Here is a 21,479-nt window from a genome sequence, read left to right on the forward strand (position 1 = left end):
GCTGTACATCTTGTTAGGGTTTCTTTCCTGCAGTATTCCAACATTCTGTTTTTTTTGGTGTATAAATAGTATCACCGTGTCTAATATGGATCACTGTCTATGAGTGTCATGTGAGTTTAATCTTTTCAAGTAAATGACTGGAAAATTGAGTGCTTTAGTTTTGCCTTTAGAAGTGTAACTGAGTTGTTTATTATGAAGCTTATTGCAATATATTTATGTGTGGACAATATTTATTGCCTATCTCTCGTTACCCTGAGAACATCAAGTGGGATCCACATTATGTTCTTGTGACCATTGCTCCCTATTTTCTGAATGAGGTTCCCCACCTCACAAATGTCAGCATAATCTGAGAAAGCCCAATGCTTTTTTTTTTGCCTCTCTGAGGAGATCACAATGATATTCTGGTCATCATGGGATGGACGGGAAACTAAAACAGAAACTTCTGGAAAAGCTCAGCAGGCCTGGCTGCATTTTTGGAGAGAAATCAGAATGAACATTTTGGGTCCAGGTGACTCCTCTTCAGAGCTGAATGTAGTTAGGAAGAGTTTGGTATTTATGCTGAAGGATGAGGAGGGAGGTTGGGTGAGGAAACGATAGACAGAGAGAGAGCTAGAAAGAGAGAGAGATAGTTAGGCAGATAAAGGAATGGGTAAGGATAAACCTGGGAGAATGAATAGCTGCTAATGGCTACCATTAATGCTTGACATTGGGTTGTTTGTGGTAGCAGCCACTGTGATGCCAAGGCCTGGTGATTGGGCGATATGGAAGAAGGTGCTCAGGCCCTCAAACTGTTGAACTCGATCTTAAGTTCTGAAGGCTGCAGGGTTCCCAAGCAAGCCCCAGCTGTCTCCTCTTGACCATGGACTTGCAATCCCTTTACCCATTCGTCCTCCATCAGGATGGTCCTCAGGGCTTTCCGCTTCTTCCTGGGAAAAAGGGCCCGGAAGCAGCCCCAGCCACCACCATCCTCCCCCATCTGGCTGAGCTCATCCTCACCCTGAACAACTTCTCTTTCAACTGCTCTCACTTCGTTAAGGTCAGAGGGGTGGCCATGGGTACCCACATGGTGATGCTGCCTGGATCGGAGGGCATGTCCTATGAAGAGAGGTTGAGTGAGCGAGGGCTTTTCACACTGGAGAGAAGAAGGAAGAGAGATGACTTGATAGAGGTGTACAAGGTAAGGAGAGGCAGAGATAGAGTAGATAGCCAGAGACGTTTCCCCAGGGCAGAAATAGCTGTCACGAGGGGGTCATATAATTTTAAGGTCATTGGAGGAAAGTACAGGAGAGATATCAGAGGTGGGTCCTTTGCGCAGAGGGTGGTGGGTGCGCGGAATGCACTGCCAGTGGTGGTAGTAGAGTCAGAGACATTCGGGACATTTAAGCGACTGCTGGACAAACACATGGATGGCAGCAAGTAGAGGGGGTGTGTAGGTTGGGTTGATCTTAGATTAAGATAGATGCTCGGCACACCATCGTGGGCTGAAGGGCCTGTACTGTGCTGTGCTGCTCCATGTTCTATTCAGTCCAGTTACACCTGTCTCTTTGTGGGACATGTGGAACATTCCTTGTTCCTACTCTAGCCCCCCACCCACAACTCTATCCCAAGTACGTTCATCCGTGCTGCTTCCCTCTATGATGCTGCCCCTTTAACAAGGTTAATCTGTTCTTGGTTTTACTTTGAGAGCGGTTGTAAAAGCAGAGGCTCTGACAAGTCTGGAAATATCTACTTGAAAAGGCTTAAGTCTTTTTTTCAAAAGCACTTATACAGTGAAAAGGGACTTGGCCAGTTCTCCCAGTTCAGGGTTTTGAGGCCTGCTGGTGGAAGGAACAGTTACATGCTGATCCTCTCTCTCTCTCTGACATCTCTCCTGTAAGAACCTGTGTTTGATTTTAGCTTTTTTGCCAAGGGGGGTGTTTATGGGGATGTTGCAGGAATTTGGAGCAGCATCATTAGGTTGCGATAGAGTCAACTGGGTTTTCAGATAGGTCAAGTGATTCGAAGTTGAGTTCTCGTTTGTTCATGTTTCATTCAGAAATCGGTAAATAAGTTCTGTTTTGTTTAAAACTGAGTGGTTGGGCGATCTGCATCACTCCTGGACTATCCTCTCTACACCTGCTCGAAACAACCAGCAAAGTTAAAGGCTGGGCTGCCTTCTTGAAATGTTTTGAGGGGGTCAGGCCTGACCCATAACACCTCCCTCATCTGGAATTGAAAAGGTTTATCGATTTTGTTTCAACTTTCACCTCGCTGTCACCTTCACCTGGTCCAACTCTGACTCTTCTCTCCTCTTCCTCGCCATCTCTGTTTCCATTGCTGGGTGGTGGGCCAGCCTGTGAAAATAAAGCTAAGAACGGAGTAACTTTGTTAAAGGAGTGGCATCGTCACATGGGGAAGCAGCACTGATCTCGGTCCTGAGTCCTGAAGACTACAGGGTTCCTAAGCGGAAAAGGAGGTGGTTGTTCTTCCAGCCTGTGTTGAGCTTCGTTGGAGCACTGCAGCAAACCCGTGATAGAGATGTTGACCAGGGAACAGGGTGGGGTGTTAAAGTGGCGAGCAACTGGAAGCTCAGGGTCATTTTGTGTCAGAACATAGCTAAAGCCAGTCTGCGTATCATCTCCCCAGTGTAGAGGAGCCCACATTGTGAGCAGCGAATGCAGTAGACTAGGTTGGGGGAAGTGCAGGTAAAGTGCTGCTTCACCTGGAAGGTGTGTTTGGGCCCTTGGATAGTGAGGAGGAAGAACGTAAATGGGCAAGCGTTACAGCTTCTGTTATTGCAGGGGCAAGGTGTCGTGGGAGTGTGGGCAGATGTTGGGAATGGAGGAGGAGGAGGAGGAGTGGACCCAGGGTGTCCCAGAGGGATGGGTCCCTGTGGAAGGCTGACAAAGTAGGGGAGGGGAATATGGTGTCTGGTGGTGGCATCCCACAGAAATGGCGGCTAATGATCCAATGCATGTGGATAGTGGTGGGATCGTAGATGAGGACACGGGGGATCGTACCGCTGTTGTAGGAGGGAAGAGAAGACATGAGGGCTGAAGTGTGGGAGATGGGGTGGACACTGCTGAGGGCCCAGTCAACCATGGTGATGGGAGTTTGTCAGTTGAGGAAGAAGGTGGATGTTTTGGAAGCCCCATTGTCAGTGGATATTCGTGTGTACTTTCCCCCATCTCCTTACCCCAGCCCCCACACACCAGGCCTTGTAATCACGTGCACTGCTACCACAACAATCCATTGACAGCCGCCAACTGTCCCCATTAGCAGCTACTCATTCTCCCAGGCTGACCTTTACCTGTTCATTTGTCTGAGTCGAGAGGTGTGGTGCTGGAAATACACAGCAAATCAGGCAGTGTCCGAGGAGCAGGAAAGTCAATGTTGGCAGCATAAGCCCTTCATCAGGAATGTGGAGGGGAAAGGGGTTACTGAGAGATAAATATGGGCGTGGAGGTGGGACTGGGGGGCAAGGGAGCTGGGAAGGCGATTGGAGCTTGCAGGTGGGGGCTGATTGTGATAGGTCGGTAGGGAAGGTAGAGCGGATTGTTGGGAAGGAAGATGGACAGGTCAAAAGGGTGGTTCCGGGTTGGAGGGTTGGATCTGGGATAAGATGGGGGGAGGGGAGATGAGGAAATTGATGAAATCGATGTTGATGCCGTGTGATTGTAGGGTTGGAAGATGAGGCATTCTTCCTCGAGTTATTGGGGGCTAGGATTTGGCGGTGAAGGTAGCCCAGGATTTACATGTGACGGAGTGGGAGAGGGGAGTTGAAATGGTTGGCCACAGGGAGTTGGGGTTGTTTGCTGCGTGTGTCCCAGGGATGTTGCCTGAAATACTCACGGAATTATTCTTTTAAATCCTTCCATGGTTTCATTTCTCTCCAACTATTTTACAATCCTTCTGGATGTTTGAGCTCCGTAGTCTTGGTCTATTGCTTTCCTGATTTCAATTACTCCATCACTGCCTTCGGTCTCTGGAATTTTGTCCAGAACTCTCTTCGTCTCTCTACTTCCCATTCCTCCTGGGAGATACTCCTTAAAATTGACCTCTGAATAAGTTTGTGGACAAAAGCCTGTCTGTTGCTTAACTATATGCTTCTGCATTTTGGTTTGAGGCATTTTTCCTGGATTGATGATGTTCCCATAAATGGAAGCTGTGTTATTAAGAAAGTTTTATTGGATAATCAGTTCAATGATTGGGTTAAAGCCAAGCTGTATACCATGATGTCTGAATAAGAGCAGTGTCTCAGCTTGTCCAGCGTGATTTAGAGGGTGAGTGTTATAAAGGCATGACTTAATCAGTATGCAGGTCCTTTGTCAATTATGTGCAAAACCAACCTCGCTGTTCAGATAAAATAAACAGTCTGGGAACAAGGATTAGAAATCAGACTGTTTTGGAAGGAGAAGAGACAATTTCGAAGCTGGACAGTATAGAGAAAGCAGTTTACAAATTCATGCATTCCTCTAGAGGAACTACTCCAAGTGGTCAGCTTCAACTGCCTGTCAAACCACAAGCTTGTCTCGACCAATTCTATTGCTTCACCTCAACGAATTCTCCAAAATCTCTTACTGAGGAGTTCGCGGTGGGTGCAGGCGTAGAGACACCAGAAGAGCTCGTCGTTTTTTTTTCCTGTCTGTGTGGGGGCATCTACTCTCTCCTTACAATGAATGCGAGTGAGAGTGACCACCAATTAAGTGCATGGCAGTGAGTATCTGAGTGCTATTAATGTACATCTCTTATCCGGCCTTTCACTTCTTGGACCTCCTTTTATTTCCTATGGTAGCTGATGTTTAGCGATTTGAAAGTTTTTTTGCTACTTTTATGTAGAATTCCATAGAATTGACAGCACAGAGTTCGGCCACTTAGCCCAACTGATCCATGCCTGTATTTTTGCTTCAAACAACTCTCCTGTCATCCAATCTGTTCTGGTTGGTGTATTGCACCAATCTGACAGTTGAAAATACAATAATTTCTTCAATGTCCTTTGAAATCCCAGGGAGCCATACTGATGACTGAGCCCTTTCTCTGGAGTTCATGCTGTCCACGTGACCTCTGTGTAGTCTCTCTAAAATCCCTTCTCTGAGTGAACAATTAAAAACCAATGCTTAATCATTCCTAGATTGTAACAACTAATCTCTCAAGATCTCATTGGTGAAGTTCTTTTCTGTGTTAAGAAGGAGGGTTTTCATGATTTGTTGGGCCGAAGGGCCTGAATCCACACTGTAAGTAAGACTATAGCAAGCTTTGGCCAATTCTCTGTACACTATTGAGGAATTTTGATGCCATCCTGGACTTGCATCTGTTTCTGATGAACTTGTTTGTGTATATTCTGGCTTGCTGTCCATTGTGCCATTGGGAATACAACTCAATTTCTTCATGAAACTTGTCTTTGCCCCAGCAATGTAACCCCAGCAATAATTGCTTTAGACAATGCATTTGCTGTTTGCAAATTGCCAGGGTGCCTGATGTGGCATTAAATTGAATATGTCATGTGATATTCGTGCATCAGATGAACATGTTCCACACCCTGCTTTTCCCCTTCTTAGTTTCCTCTCTTCGTTGTCAGTTATATCAGTGGGCAGCAAGGCATTGTGTAATTAGTGCATGTTATCGTAACTGTTCATTGTGTCAAGTGGAGTTTTACCTCTGTTCTGAAAGGGAAACCCTACCCTGAACTTGGGGAGTTTTGGAAAATTAACACCATTGCATCTACTAGCTCATTGATAATCTCTTTTAAGATGCATTCAAACTTATACTTTAACTTGTAAAATTCCTGTGGAGAACTCTTGCTATTAATTTTTACATGCTAGCAAACGATCTCTGAAACTCTAGTTTCTTCTTTCTGATGAAACTTTTTTTCATTTACTGTTGCTCTTTAGATTGTCTGACCTGCCTCTCCTCTTCATGTATCTAGATGGAGAGGAGCTGTTTCCTTTTTTGGGGTAATCCAAAAATAAAAGTAAAAACAAGAACTGAAGTTGCTGGAAAAGCTCAGCAGGTCTGGCAGCATCTGTGAAGAGTTGGCATTTCAGATCTGGTGACCTGGCATTAGGTCTACTTTCCTTTATTAGTCAGAGTATTGAGTACAGGAGTTGGGAGGTCATGTTGTGGCTGTACAGGACATTGGTTAGGCCACTGATGGAATATTGCGTGCAATTCTGGTCTCCTTCCTATCGGAAAGATGTTGTGAAACTTGAAAGGGTTCAAAAGACATTTACAAGGATGTTGCCAGGGTTGGAGGATTTGAGCTACAGGGAGAGGCTGAACAGGCTGGGGCTGTTTTCCCTGGAGCGTCGGAGGGTGAGGGGTGACCTTATGGAGGTTTATAAAATCATGAGGAGCATGGATAGAGTAAATAGACAAAGTCTTTTCCCTGGGGTCGGGGAGTCCAGAACTAGAGGGCATAGGTTTAGGGTGAGAGGGGAAAGATATAAAAGAGACCTAAGGGGCAACGTTTTCACACAGAGGGTGGTACGTGTATGGAATGAGCTGCCAGAGGAAATGGTGGTGGCTAGTACCATTGTGACATTTAAAAGGCATCTGGATGGGTATATGAATGGGAAGGGTTTGGAGGGATATGGGCCAAGCGCTGACAAATGGGACTAGATTAATTTAGGATATTTGATTGGATTGGATGAGTTGGACCAAAGAGTCTTTTTCTGTGCTGTACATCTCGATTACTCTGATTCTACATGACGCGCATTGCACTGAGTATGGATCTCAGGATGCATCGAGCTCAGCTGCCTATGGAACGTTGACCATCACGCAGATGCCTGTGATCCTGGGTGGATTCAAAGCTTGGAGGGTTTCAAAGCGAGGGATGAAGCATGAGTTAGAATCCACATGGGGTGAGTCTGAGTCCAAGGCAGTCACAGAGGAATGTGATTATAGCTGTGGAAACGGGTTTTAGCCAATGAGAACGAGAGGTGACAGTTTTAGGTTAAAGTTTGGTAGATTTAAAACTGAGACGAGGAGGAATTATTTCTTTCAGATATAAATCTGTGGAATTCACTACCCTGGAGTGTGGTGGACACTGGGACACTGAATCAATTTCAGGAGGAGATACACAGAGTTTTAATTAGTAATAAGTTGGAGGGTTACAGAGAGTGAATAGGCAACTGGAGTTGAGGCTGAGACTTGATCAGCCATGATCGTATCAAATAGTGGAACAGGCTTGAGAGGCTGCATTGCTAATTCCTGCTCCTAGTTGTTATGTTCTTATAGATTTTCTCCATATGTTTTATGCTTTCCTTAACTGCTTTCTTGAACTCGGGATGGTGAGCCCTCCCTTTGGAATTGTTCTTCACAGCAGGAATATACTTATTCAGTGTATTTTAGACTTCCCCTTAAATATCTGCCACTCTGTCTCTCTTGATCAGTTCCCAGCCTAGTGAGCCAGTTGTCATGTCCATACAGTTTTGCTTATTTAGAATTAAAATACTAGTATTAACAGTTTCTCTTTTCAAACTGGATGTAAAATTCAATCAGATTGGGATCGATGCTACCTCTTCATGCCTTTATTCTGAAGTTATTAATTATTCTTTCACATTACACAATCTCAAGCCTAATATAATCTGGTCAGTACCACACTGTGCTGCTGAAAGGGGACCATGTCAGAAACATTGTGTGATCTCCTCATCCAGGCTACTACAGTATTGCCAATGTGGTTTATCCTGTTTACAGTCACCAATGATTATTGCTGTCCATTTATCATGAGCATCCGATATTTCTTCTTGTATACTTTGTCCCACATTGTGGTTACTGGTAGGATCACTCCCCCTCATAACTTCTTTCCCTATTGCTCCTCATCTTGACCTAAGCCAATTTTATATCCTAATCTCTGGAACTAAAGTCACCTCCAATTCCTGCAAAAATCCTATCCTTGATGAACAATGCTATCACTCCACCTTTACCTAGCTTCTTGAATGTCAAATAACCTTCCATATTCAGAAACTAATCCTGGTCATTCTGTAGCCATATCTCTATAATAGCTACCACATTGTATTTATTTACTCTAATGTGTGCTATCTCTGTTTACCTTGTGTCTGAATGCACAGAGCATTTATGACAGAGCCTTTAGTTTTGTCTTTTTGTTACTGTTGTAACATCTCGATTTTTGGGGTATTCCTCAGTTTTCCCACATTACATATTCCTCTCTTGCATTCTCTCGACTCTTTCTTATTACCCACCTTTCCACATTTGATCCCTTGCTCCCACTGCCCAGTTTAAAACCCTCTCTATTTCTGTCATTATGCAGTTTGCAAGAACACACAGTTAAGGAGTAGACCATCCCAATGATATCAGGCCCCACTTCCCCATTACTGATGCAAATAGTGCATGAACTGGAACTCACTTCTCCCAATTTGCGTATGGCTTAGAGGTTATAACCTTCGAACGCGTGGTGGTCCCACCACAGCAGATGGTGAAGTTTGAATTCAATAAATATTTGGAATTAAGAGTCTAATGATGACCATTGTCAAAAACAAACCCCAACTGGTTCACTAATGTCCTTTAGGGAAGGAATCTACCATCCTTACCTGGTCTGGCCTCCATGTGACTCCAGACCCTCAGCAATGGGGTTGACTTGTAACTGCCCTCAGGGCAATTAGGGACGTGCAATAAATGCTGGCCTAGCCAGCGATGCCCTCATCCCTTGAATGAATTTTTAAAATAGTTCTAATTTTTAATTAATTATGTTGACAAATGGAGTAGATCTGTTTAGGATATCTGGTTGGTGCAAACGAATTGGGACAGAATTGTCTGTTTCCGTGCTGTATGACTCTATGACCTAGTTCTCCATACACCCTCGACAGAACCTCCTTCCTTATCCTATCTGTGTCGTTGGTATTTACATGGACCAGAACCACTGGATTTTCTCCATGTTCCTGTCTAGCCCTGAGCAGATGTCTCAAACCCTGGCACTAGGCAGGCATCACAGGAGCTGGGCTCTCGCTCTTGCTGCAGAGGACAGTGTCGATCCCCCTCACTACAATTACTGTTCCTTATTGCTCCCCCATTGGAATAGCTTCCTGTGCTACATTGCCACAGTCAGTCAGCTCAGCCACCCTTGCTCTCATCGAAAAGGCTGAGGGAACCTACTTGATAATTGCAGAAACTGGCACTCCTCCACAGGTGCCCCCTGGGACCCCATACTGGCTTCACTCACACCGTGATGTCGCTGACCATTCACCTCTCAGAAGACCGTATCCTTAGTAATGTGACTGCCACAAAGAATGGAGGTAACTTTGCTCTTGTCACCATAGCATTGGCAGAGAACTTCTGACCTCTTGTGGTTATCTTACAATCTCTACCTTTTTTCGGGGAGTGGTGGGGTTGGGGGGCTAGGATTTCCTTTACTGTCTTGTTCTAAAGGAAATAGATTCAGTCGAGATCCCAGACAAGGGCTTTATCCCTCCTCTGGGGATTATCTTCTTCTGCATCTGTACCTTTACTTCTTTTTCCAACTGAATGGCATTCTCTCGAGTGCAGTCTTCTTTGAGAGTCTTAGTGTCATACGGCATAGAAAGAGACCCTTCGGTCCACCTCGTCCATGCCAACCAGATATCCTAAATTAATCTAGTCCCATTTGCCAGCACTTCGTCCATCTCCCTTCCTATTCATATACCCATCCAGGTGCCTTTTAAATGTTGTAATTGTACCAGCCTCCACCACTTCCTCTGGTAGCTCCTGCCATGCACACACCACCCTCTGTGTGAAAATGTTGCCCCTCAGGTCCTTTTTAAATCTTTCCCCACTCATCTTAAACCTATGCCCTCTAGTTTTTGACTCCCTTGCCCAGGGGGAAAAGACTTTGGCTATTTGCTGTATTGCAAGCCCCTCATGATTTTGTAAACCTCTGTAAGGTCACCCATCAGCCTCTGACGTTTCAGGTAAGGAAGCCCCAGCCTATTCAGCCTCTCCCTCTAACTCAAACCCTCCAACCCCAGCAATATCCGTGTAAATCTTTTCTGCACCCTCTCAAGCTTAATCTTGAAGAAACCCCTTTTTACACAGACAGTTACATTGCTGAGTGTGTGTGTGTCTGTCTATGTCTGTGTATGTGTGTGTGTCTGTCTGTGTTTGTGTGTGTTTGTGTGTGTGTGTGTCTGTGTGTGTCTGTGTGTCTGTGTGTGTGTGTGTCTGTGTCTGTGTGTGTCTGTGTGTGTGTGTCTGTGTCTGTGTGTGTCTGTGTGTGTCTGTGTGTGTGTGTGTGTGTGTCTGTGTCTGTGTTTGTGTGTGTGTGTGTGTGTCTGTGTCTGTGTGTGTGTGTGTCTGTCTGTGTTTGTGTGTGTGTGTGTCTGTGTCTGTGTGTGTGATTCACAATATTTCTGCTCTGTAAACAAAATAACAAGAACATGCAGGAAAATTACTGACAGGGCAATAAAACAATCCAAGAGTTTGGGTGGCTTTATAAAGAGGAAGGGTGCATCTGGAATGCAGGAGATTAAATTATTGAAACCCCGTGATCGGACTATTTTAAAGATCACTCATTCAATTAATGTAAACATGCTTTTTTTCATTCTCTGCCATGCTGTACTAATTAACAGCTTGATACAATTGACAGTTGGGTAGGAACAAGAGGAAGGATTTCAGGCCCTTGAGCCTGTTCAGTGAAATCATATTCCTGGAAGAACTCTGATAAAGACTAACCAGCAGGTCCAAAACTATACAGTCTCCGATCAATTCAGTACTTAAATCCCATATTCACATTTATTAGCTAATCTGTAGAGACCATTGATAAAATCAACAATTATTTCACCAATACTTGGGACTCTGTAAATGAATTTTGTTTTTTCCAGAATTGTACTCACTCTGAGATTAAAGCCTTTTTTGAATTTATGAATGCTCAAAATGGAAGCAAGAGTAGACCACTTCACCCCATGAGCCTATTCTGTCATTCAATAGGATCAGAGATGATCTGTTTGTGTTTCCCAACTATTCCCAATTACCCTTGATTCCCCAGCCTAACAAGAATTTATCTGCTTCTGCGTTAAAAACATTTAATGACACCCCCTCAACATTCACCACCTTTGGAGGCAGAGAATTCCAAACTCCCTTCCACACACAACCCTCCAAAGAGAAAAATATTCGGGACTCTTGATCCTGGCCACACAGAACAGTGTCTATTCCCCTGACTACAGTATCCCCAATTACAACCATGTTTCTCTTGACTGGCTCCCTGTACCATGGTGCTATGGTCAGTTTGACCGTCCTCCCTACAGCCTCCACTCTCATCCACACACAGCAAGAATCTCAAACCTGTTAGACAAGCTCAAGGGCTGAGGTTCCTTCAGCACTACCTCTTGGATCCAACTACCCCTGCCTAGCCTATAGTCATATACTCCTATCCCTGACTACTGTCTGAATTCGAGGCAGTGAATCCAAGAGATGTGATTGCCTCCTGATACACAGTGTGCAGGTAACTCTCCCCCTTCCTGATGCATCAAAATGTACAGATGATAAACCAAGTTTTGACAATGAGCCATATAAGGAGATATTAGTGGAGGTGGCCAAAGATGGAGGTCTTAGGGAACATCAGCAAAGGATCATAGACCACAGGTGAGGCCCTTTGGCCCAATGAGTCAGTATCACCAAATGGACAATACTACCTACACACGTCCCACTTTCCTCCACGAGACCCATAGTCTTGATTGTTGTGATATTTCAAGCTCTCATCCAAGTACCTTTTAAAGGTGGTAAGGTTTCCCACCTCAACTATCCTCCCAGCGAGTGCATTGCAGACCCCACCAACCTTCTTTCTCCGACTGAGCTGATCCCTAGTTCTAAAACAGTACTTGTAGACCTGCACCAATCTGCAAGAAGAAAAACCCCTTCCATCTTGTCAAGACCATTCAAGGTCTTATTCACTTTGATCAAATCCCCCCTCACGTCCAATGGCATGCTGTGCAACCAGTCCGCATAAGACAACCCATTCATTCCAGGCATCACAGTGGCTCAGTGGTTAGCGCTGCTACCTCACCGCGCCAGGGACCCAGGTTTGAGTCCAGCCACGGGCGACTGTCCGTGTGGAGTTTGCACGTTCTTATCGTGTCTGTGTGGGTTTTCTCCCAGAGTCCAGAAATGTGCAGGTTAGGTGGATTGGCCATGGGAAAGGCTGGGTTTCAGGGATGGATGGGTCTGGCTAAAATGCTCTTGGAGAGTTGGTCTGGGCCTGATGGGCTGAATGGCCTGCTTCCACACTGTAGGGATTCTATGACCAATCTAGTTTCAAGTTCCTCTGAACCACCTCCAACCCATCTACATCCTCCCTTCAAAATAGAGACCAAACACAGGATTCAAGATATGGTCTCACTGATGCCCTGTATAATAGAAGAATCCCCGACAGCGTGGAAACAGGCCCTTCGGCCCAACAAGTCCACCCTGACCCTCTGGAGAGTGACCCATTTCCCCCTATTTCATATTTACCCCTGACTAATTTATACATTCCTGGACACAATGGGCAATTTAGCATGGCCGATTCACCTAACCTGCACGTCTTTGGACTGTGGGAGGAAACTGGAGCAAACCCACACAGACGCAGGGATAATGTACAAACTCCACACAAACAGTCACCCGAGGCTGGAATCAAACCAGAGTCCCTGGCGCTGTGAGGCAGCAGTGCTAACCACTGAGCCACCGTACCGCCCGAACTGAAGCGTAACATCCTCACTCTGATGTTCGTTTTCTCTTGCTATGAAGGTTTTGTGTCCCATTAGCCATATTAATATTTATCTCATCCACTCCAGGTTCAGCCTGTTCTCTGGATAAAGACAGCTTTGTCACAGCAGAGATCACATTTGCATGGCTCAATGTCCCTGGCCGCAGGGAGAACTTTCTGCTTGAGTCTTTGCCAGGTTAGGACAATGCCTTATGTTACTTTCTGCCAACATTTTGGAATCAAAACTTTCTCGTTTCAAACATAGTTCGCCCAAAATAATGTAAATTGGAAATGAACTTTGCCCTCTTCCTTCACAATATGTTTGTACCCTTTTCAATTCATTTCCCGAGTATAAAGTCATATCCTCTTTATCCATTCCTGTGTTTTTACCCCTTGACCAGATAGGGTTGGCTAAAAGGTAGAGATTTCTGCTGAGCAGTTTATCGGCACTTATAGCTTGCATCTATGTAACACCAGAAATAAAAATTACATGACTTTGTTTCCTACCTCAGCTCACTTGATTCAATTATTTATAGTGTGGAAACAGGCCCTTTGGCCCAACAAGTCCACACTGACCCCGACCAATTCCCCTACCACTACAGGCAGTTTAGCGTGGCCAATTCACCCTAACCTGCACATTTTTGGATGGTGGGAGGAAACCGGAGCACCCAGAGGAAACCCATGTGGACACCAGGAGAATGTGCAAACTCCACACAGAGAGTCACCTGAGACAGGAATTGAACCCAGGTCTCCGGAAGTGTGAGGCAGCAGTGCTAACCACTGAGCCGCCGTGCCATTCCTGCTGAAGCCGCCCACCCCACTCCCCCCCAAATCATGCCTTTGTTTCCTGGACCATTGCCTGTGTTCCATTGTCTCGCTGCCATAAGCCTGTGGTCATCCAAACCTTTGCTGTCCATGTCCTTACAGTCACCAGGTTACATTTCCCCAGCACCTCTGTTTGCTGACCTACATTTGTTTCCAGTCAAGCAAGGAGCTGATTCCTGAAAAAAAAAAATCCTTGTTTTGAAATTCCTACATGGCTTCACCCTCTCTGTATCTGTAAACACTTCCATCCTCACAACCTTGCGAGTTCTCTGAAATCAGTTTTGAGGATGTCTTGAATTTGATCACTCAGCATTGGCAGCTGGAGGAGCGGCCACCAATGAACTAAGCTCTGGAAACCCCATCATTGACTCCTCCTCCTCTTTACCTCACTTTCCTCTGTCATGACTCTCGCGTTGCATCAGTGGTAGGGAATCTATTGGAGAAAATACTGAAGGAGAAAATTAATTTCCGTTTAAAACGGTAAGGTTTGACCAGGGATAGGCAGCATGGCTTTGTCAGAGGGAGGTCATGCTGATGAAATCTAGTGGAATTTTTCAAGGAGTCATTGGCTAAGGGTAGGGCAGTTAATGTAGTTCAGATGGAATTCAGCAAGGCCTTTGACAAGGTTCCAAATGGGAAGTTGATAAAGAAGGTCAAGGTGCATGGGATCCAGGGTAACCTGGCAAGATGGATCCAAAATTGGATTAGCCACAGGAGACAGAGGGTGGTGGTTTCTAGAAGACTTCTGGTTTGAGTAGAGTTCCGTGTGTAGCAGTGTATCACAGGGATCAGTGCTGGGTCCTTTATTGTTTATTGATATTCATAAATGACGTCGATGAGAATGTGGGGGTGATGATAAGTAAGTTTATTTGAAGGGGCAAGAGAAATGCTTTGAAAGTAATAGGCAGGAGGCTGAGGGGGAAAGTGAAGAAATTGACTTTTGTGCCCAGAGGGTGGTGGGGGTCTGCAATGGGAGGATAGTTGAGGTGGGAAACCTTACCACCTTTAAAAGGTACTTGGATGAGAGCTTGAAATATCACAACAATCAAGACTATGGGTCTCGTGGAGGAAAGTGGGACGTGTGTAGGTAGTATTGTCCATTTGGTGGTCCTGACTCATTGGGCCAAAGGGCCTCACCTGTGGTCTATGATCCTTTGCTGATGTTCCCTAAGACCTCCATCTTTGACAGAGCCTTTGGCCACCTGCACTAACATCTCCTTATATGGCTCATTGTCAAAACTTGGTTTATCATCTGTACATTTTGATGCATCAGGAAGGGGGAGAGTTACCTGCACACTGTGTATCAGGAGGCAATCACATCTCTTGGATTCACTGCCTTGAATTCAGACAGTGGTCAGGGATAGGAGTATATGACTATAGGCTAGGCAGGGGTAGTTGGATCCAAGAGGTAGTGCTGAAGGAACCTCAGCCCTTGAACTTGTCTAACAGGTTTGAGATTCTTGCTCTGTGTGTGGATGAGAATGGAGGCTGTAGGGAGGATGGTCAAACTGACCATAGCACCATGGTACAGGGAGCCAGTCAAGAGAAACATGGTTGTAATTGGGGATACTATAGTCAGGGGAATAGACACTGTTCTGTGTGGCCAGGATCGAGAGTCCCGAAGGCCGTGTGAGTGCCTGGTGCCTGGGTTCCGAATGTCTGATCTGGGTTGCAAAGGATCATGGAGTGGGCGGGGAAAGATCTAGTTGTCATGTTCGAAGTAGGAAGCAACGATATACAGGTCATTCTGCTGTAAGGCAACAGTTGTGTTCATCTGCAATCTCGCACTGTAGAAAATCGTGCTATGGGAAACCCGTTGGACCGTTCAGCAGAAAGTTTGTATTATGCAAACAACCGTTCATCGATCGCGGTAGAGCCAATTTGCGCTGACGAAACCCGTGTTATAGAAGAACTAACTGTAGGTAGAAAGAGGATGGTGATCTGCTGAGGAAATATGAACAGCTAGCGGTTAAATTCCAAAGCAGAGGGAATGAAGTAACAATCACTGGGTTTGTACCTGAGCCACAAGCTAACTGGCACAGGGTTAAACAGAATTAAAATGGTAAATGCGTGGCTCAAAGATTAGTGTGGGGGAAGCAGGCCTGAATTTGTGGGACATTGGCACCAGTCTTGGGAAGGAGGGAGCTGTTCCAATGGGACAAGTACCACCTGAATCATCCTCAGACCAGAGTCCTGGTGAATTACATACCGAGGGCTTTAAGCTAAATAGTAGAAGGGTGGGTTGTTACATGAAGAATTGTAAATCTGACAGTAAATGAGAAGGTAGGATTTCTGGTTAGGGATGGGGTGGATTGCTACCGGAAAGTAAAAGGGAGGGACGGAATGTGTGAATGTCATATTGTACCAAGGAGCCATAACAGTGTCAGGAACCTCAATCATAGAACAAACTTAAAGAGTTTGTATCCGAATGCACAAAGCATTTAGAATAAGGTAGACAAATTGCTGATGCAAGTCGAGGTAAGATTTAAACAAGCTGAAGTGGTGGAGAGCTCAGCAGAGTTTATTAAAGTTTCGAGAACAAATAATAGGGCAGAAGGTTTGGAAAGGGTCAGGAATCTAAGTTCAGGTGCATTTTATAAGGAGACAGCTGTGAGCAGAGTGGGGGAAGTGAGCACTACAGGTGCTGGAGATCAGGGTCGAGAGGTGCGGTGCTGGAAAAGCACAGCAGGTCAGGCAACATCCGAGGAGCAGGAGAATCGACGTTTCGAGCATAAGCCCTTCATCAGGAATCCTGCTCCTCGGGATGCTGCCTGACCAGCTGTGCTTTTCCAGTGCCACATTCTTCGAGCTGTGAGAAGTGGGGTCAGTTAATGCAGGACTGAGTGTGTTGTACTTAAATACATGCAGTACAGGAAGCAAGGTAAATGTGTTGGACTTCAGATTGCAATTGGCAGGTAAGATGGTGTAGGCATCACAAGAGATGTGGCTGCAAGTGAATCAGGACTGGGAACTAAATATCCAAGGATACATGTCCAATCAAAAAGACAGGCAGTTGTAGGGGTTAGGTGGGGGGAGGGGGGGAGAGGGGGGTTGGCAGTGAGGTGGTTGACTTGTTAGTCAAAAATGACATTCAGTTAAAGAAGTATGTCCAGCTGCAGCTCTTGTTAGATCGCATGACGGCTCTGGAGCTGCGGACAGACTCACTTTGGCGCATATGCGATGCTGAGGGAATCGTGGATAGTGCGTTTAGTGAATTGGTCGCATCGCAGATTAGGATTGCTGAGGGAGAAAGGGAATGGGTGACCAAAAGGCAGAGAAAGAGCAGGAAGGCAGTGCAGGTGTCCCCTGCAGACATCTCCCTCCAAAACAGGTATACCGTTCTGGATACTGATGGGGGGGTGATGGCTCACCAGGGGAAGGCAGCAATAGCCAGGTTAATGGCACCATGGCTTGCTCTGCTTTATAGAGGGGGCAGGAAAAGGAGTGGAAGGGCTAGAGTCATAGAGGATTCAATTGTCAGGGGAGTGGATAGGTGGTTCTGTGGTCAAAAACAAGACTGCCAAATGGTATGTTGCCTTCCAGGTGCATGGGTTAGGGATGCCTCAGATCAGCTGCAGAACATTCTGAAGAGGGAGGGTGAACAGCCAGTTGTCGTGGTGCATATAGGCTTATAGGTAAAAAATGGGATGAGGTCTGACAAGCAGAATTTAGTGAGTTAGGAGCAAAGTTAAAAAGTAGGACTTCAGAGGCAGTAATCTCAGGATTGCTACCAGTGCCATGTGCTAGATTAGATTACTTACAGTGTGGAAACAGTCCCTTCAGCCCAACCAGTCCACACCGACGCGCAACCCACCCATACCCCTAACCTAACACTACGGGCAATTCAGCATGGCCAATTCACCTGACCTGCACATCTTTGGACTGTGGGAGGAAACTGGAGTACCTGGAGGAAACCCACGCAGACACGAGGAGAATGTGCAAACTCCACACAGTCAGTCGCCTGAGGTGGGAATTGAACCCGGGTCTCTGGCGCTGTGAGGCAGCAGTGCTAACCACTGTGCCACCGTGCCGCCCATGTGCTGCTAGTCAGAATAGAAATGAAAGAATAGGCAGGATGAATGCGTGGCTTGAGAGATGGTGCAAGAGAGAGGGGTTCAGAATTTTGGGACATTGGGACTTGTTCTGGGGCAGATGGGGCTATTACAAATTGGACAGTCTACACTTGGGTGTCCAATGTCCTTGGGGGTGCTTTTGTTAATGTTGTTGGGGAGGGTTTAAACTAACGTGGCAGAGGGATGACAAACCAATTGAGGAGGTTAGTGAACAGTAAGGTGGTAGTCACCAAAGCCTGTAAGGAACTAGACAATGAAGTCAGCGTGACTAAGGGGAAGACTAGGCAGGGAGCAGATGATGAATGCAAAGGGATTGGTGGTCTGAAGTTCATTTGATTTAATGCAAGAAGTGTAGTAGGTAAGGCAGATGAACTTAGGGCTTGGACTGGTAGCTGGGGGTATGATGTTATTGCTATTACTGAGACTTGGTTAAGGGAAGGGTAAGATTGGCAATGAAATATCCCAGGATATTGATGCTTCAGGCGGAATAGAGAGACAGGTAATAGGGGTGGAGGAGTTGCATTACTGGTCAGAGAGGATGTCACAGTGTGCTGATGGAGGGCACTATGGAGAACTCTAGCAATGAGGCAATATGGGCAGAGCTCAGAGATGGGAAGGGTGTGGTAACAATGTTGGGCCTGTACTACAGGCCTCCCAACAGACAGTGAGAGATAGAGGTACAAATAGGTAAACAGATTATGGAAAGGTATAGGAACAACAGGGTGGTGCTGATGGGAGATTTTAATTTTCCCAACATTGACTGAGATTCACATAGTGTAAGAGGTCTAGATGGAGCAGAATTTGTAAGGAGCACTCAGGACGGTTTTCCTGAATGGGGAAGGGGCCAAACTGGACCTAATGTTGGAGAATGAATCCGACCAGGTGATTGATGAATCAATAGGGGATTACTTTGGGAACAGTGATCACAATTCCATAAGTTTTAGAATGCTCATGGACAAAGGTGAGAGAGGCGCTAAAGGAAGAGAGATAAACTGGGGGATGGCCAACTATATCAAACTTCAGCAGGAGCTGGGGAATGTAGATTGGGAGCAGCTGTTTGAAAGTAAATCCTCATTCGATATGTAGCAGGCTTTTAAAGAGAGATTGATTAGAGTGCAGGAGAGACAGGTTCCTATGAAAATGCCGGATAGAAATGGCAAGGTTAGGGAACCATGGATGACAGGTGAAATTGTGAGACTAGCTAAGAGGAAAAAGGGAGCATACATAAGGTCGAGGTAACTGGAAAACAGATGAAGCTTTGGAAGAATACCGGGAATGTAGGACCAATCTGAAACGAGGAATTAAGAGGGCGAAAAGGGATCATGAAATACCTTTAGCACACAGGGTTAAGGAAAATCCCACAGCCTTTTACTCGTATATAAGGAGCAAGAGGGTAACTGGAGAAAGGGTTGGCCCACTCAAGGACAAAGGAGGGAAGTTATGCATGGAGTCAGAGAAAATGGGTGAGATTCTTAATGAGTACTTTGCATCAGTGTTCACCGAGGAGAGGAACATGATGGATGTTGAGGTTAGGGATAGATGTTTGATTACTCTAGGTGAAGTCGGCAGAAGGACAGAGGAAGTGTTGGGCATTCTAAAAGGCATTAAGGTGGACAAGTCCCCAGGTCCGGATGGGATCTATCCCAGGTTACTGGGGGAAGCGAGAGAGGAAATAGCTGGGGCCTTAACAGATATCTTTGCAACATCCTTGAACATGGGTGAGGTCCCAGAGGGCTGGAGAACTGCTAATGTTGTCCCCTTGTCTAAGAAGGGGAGCAGGGATAATTCAGGTAATTATAGACTGTGAGCCTGATGTCAGTGGTCGGGAACCTGCTGGAGAAGATACTGAGGGATAGGATCTATTTACATTTGGTAGAAAATGGGCTTAATGGTGTTAGACAACATGGTTTTGTGCAGGGAAGGTCATGTCTTACCAACTTACTAGAATTTGTTGAGGAAGTGACAAAGTTGATTGATGAGGGAAGGGCTGTAGATGCCATATACATGGATTTCAGTAAGGCATTTGATAAGGTTCCCGATGGTAGGCTGATGGTGAAAGTGAAGTCACATGGGGTCCAGGGTGTTCTAGCTAGATGGATAGAGAACTGGCTGGGCAACAGGAGACAGAGAGTAGTAATGGAAGAGAGTTTCTCTAAATGGAGAACTGTGACCAATGTGTTCCATAGGGATTTGTGCTGGGATCACTGTTGTCTGTGATATACATAAAGGATCTGGAGGAAGGTATAGGTGGTCTGATTAGCAGGTTTCAGATGACACTAAGATTGGTGGAGTAGCAGATAGTGAAGGGGACTGTCAGAGAATGCAGCAGAATATAGATAGATTGGAGAGTTGGGCAGAGAAATGGCAGGTGGAGTTCAATCCAGGAAAGTGCAAGGTGATGCACTTTGGAAGAACCAATTCAAGAGCGAACTATACAGTAAATGGAAATGTCCTGGGGAAAGTTGATGTACAGAGAGATCAGGTTCACTGTTCCCTGAAGGTGGCAACACAGGTCAGTAGAGTGGTCAAGAAGGCATAAGACATGCTTTCCTTCATCAGACAGGGTATTGAGTACAAAGGTTGGCAGGTCATGTTACAGTTGTATAAGACTTTGGTTTGGGCCACATTTGGAATACTGGTTACAGTTCTATTTGCCACATTACCAAAAGAATGAGGATGCTTTGGAGAGAGTGTGGAGGAGGTTCACCAGGATGTTGCCTGGTATGGAGGGCGTGAGCTATGCAGAGAGATTGAGTAGATTAGGATTATTTTCATTAGAAAGATAGAGATTGAGGGGGGGACCTGACTGAGGCCTAAAAAACCATGAGATATATAAAGAGGGTAGATAGCAAGAAGCTTTTTCCCAGAGTGGGGGACTCAATTACGGGGGGTCACGAGTTCAAGGTGAGAGGGAAAAAGGTTAAGGGAGATATGCGTGTAAAGTTCTTTACGCAGAGTGTGGTGGGTGCCTGGAACACGTTGCCAGCTGAGGTGGTAGAGGTGGGCACGATAGTGTGATTTAAGATATATCTAGACAGATAAATGAATGGGCAGGGAGTAGAGGGATACAGACCCTTAGAAAATAGGCGACAGGTTTAGATGGAGGATCTGGGTCGGCGGGGGCTTGGAGGGCCGAAGGGCCTTCTCCTGTGCTGTCATTTTCTTTGTTCTTTGTTCAATAGCAAGAAATGTTATAGGATGAGAAGGCGGAGAACCTGTGTGGATAGAGTTGAAGAACGTGTCTTGATGGGAGTTCTGTACAGGCCGTGTGTACGGGAAGTTATGTACAAGCTGTAGTCAGGATGTGGGGAAGAAAATAAATCAGGAGGTAGAGAAGGCATTATTACAATAATAATGGCAGACCTCTATATGCAGGTGAACTGGGAAAATCAGTTTGGTAGCGGGTCCCAGGAAAAGGAATTTGTGGAATGTCTATGAGATTTTTGTTTGGAGCAGCTTGTGGTACAGCCCACTCGGAAACAGGAAATTCTGCATTTGGTGAAGTGTAATATATAGAAATAAAGAAATTTATTGGTGATTGGTATTTTTGCATGAAAAATACAGGTCGTTCTGCTATAACGTGACAGTGGTGTTCCTCTGCCTTTCCATGCTATAGAAAATCGAGCTACAGAAAACCGCTGTAGAAAATCACACTATTAAAGATCGCGAACAGAAAATTGCTATACCCATTCAGTAGAAAGTGTGCATTATCCAAACATTGTCCACAATGCGTCAATCGCGTTACAGCCAATTTGCATTGATGAAACGTGCATTATATCAGAATGACCTGTACAATAAAAAGTTTTATAAATTGCCTTACCATGGCGCCTTGATTAGGGAGCTTAAGATTAGATTCCCTACAGTATGGAAACAGGCCCTTCGGCCCACCAAGTCCACACCGACCCTCTGAAGAGCAACCCACCCAGACCCAT

At 45.6% G+C, this 21,479-nt stretch overlaps 1 protein-coding gene across 2 annotated transcripts in view; it reads left to right on the forward strand.

Moving 5' to 3' along the window:
• Window positions 1-21,479, forward strand: part of pnp6 (purine nucleoside phosphorylase 6) — an 86,589-nt gene that overhangs the window by 14,842 nt on the left and 50,268 nt on the right. Inside the window, exon 1 of one of the 2 annotated variants that reach the window (XM_072547586.1) lies at window positions 4,297-4,695. The exons of the other annotated variant lie outside the window; for it this stretch is intronic. Within the exon in view, the coding sequence (XP_072403687.1) occupies window positions 4,445-4,695 (251 nt within the window). The 5' untranslated portion in view covers window positions 4,297-4,444. Of the gene's footprint in view, window positions 1-4,296; window positions 4,696-21,479 lie in introns of those variants that run through there. 2 annotated transcript variants of the gene reach the window in all.

The sequence above is a fragment of the Chiloscyllium punctatum genome, chromosome 26, assembly GCF_047496795.1.
Source record: "Chiloscyllium punctatum isolate Juve2018m chromosome 26, sChiPun1.3, whole genome shotgun sequence".
NCBI classification, from domain to species: domain Eukaryota; kingdom Metazoa; phylum Chordata; class Chondrichthyes; order Orectolobiformes; family Hemiscylliidae; genus Chiloscyllium; species Chiloscyllium punctatum.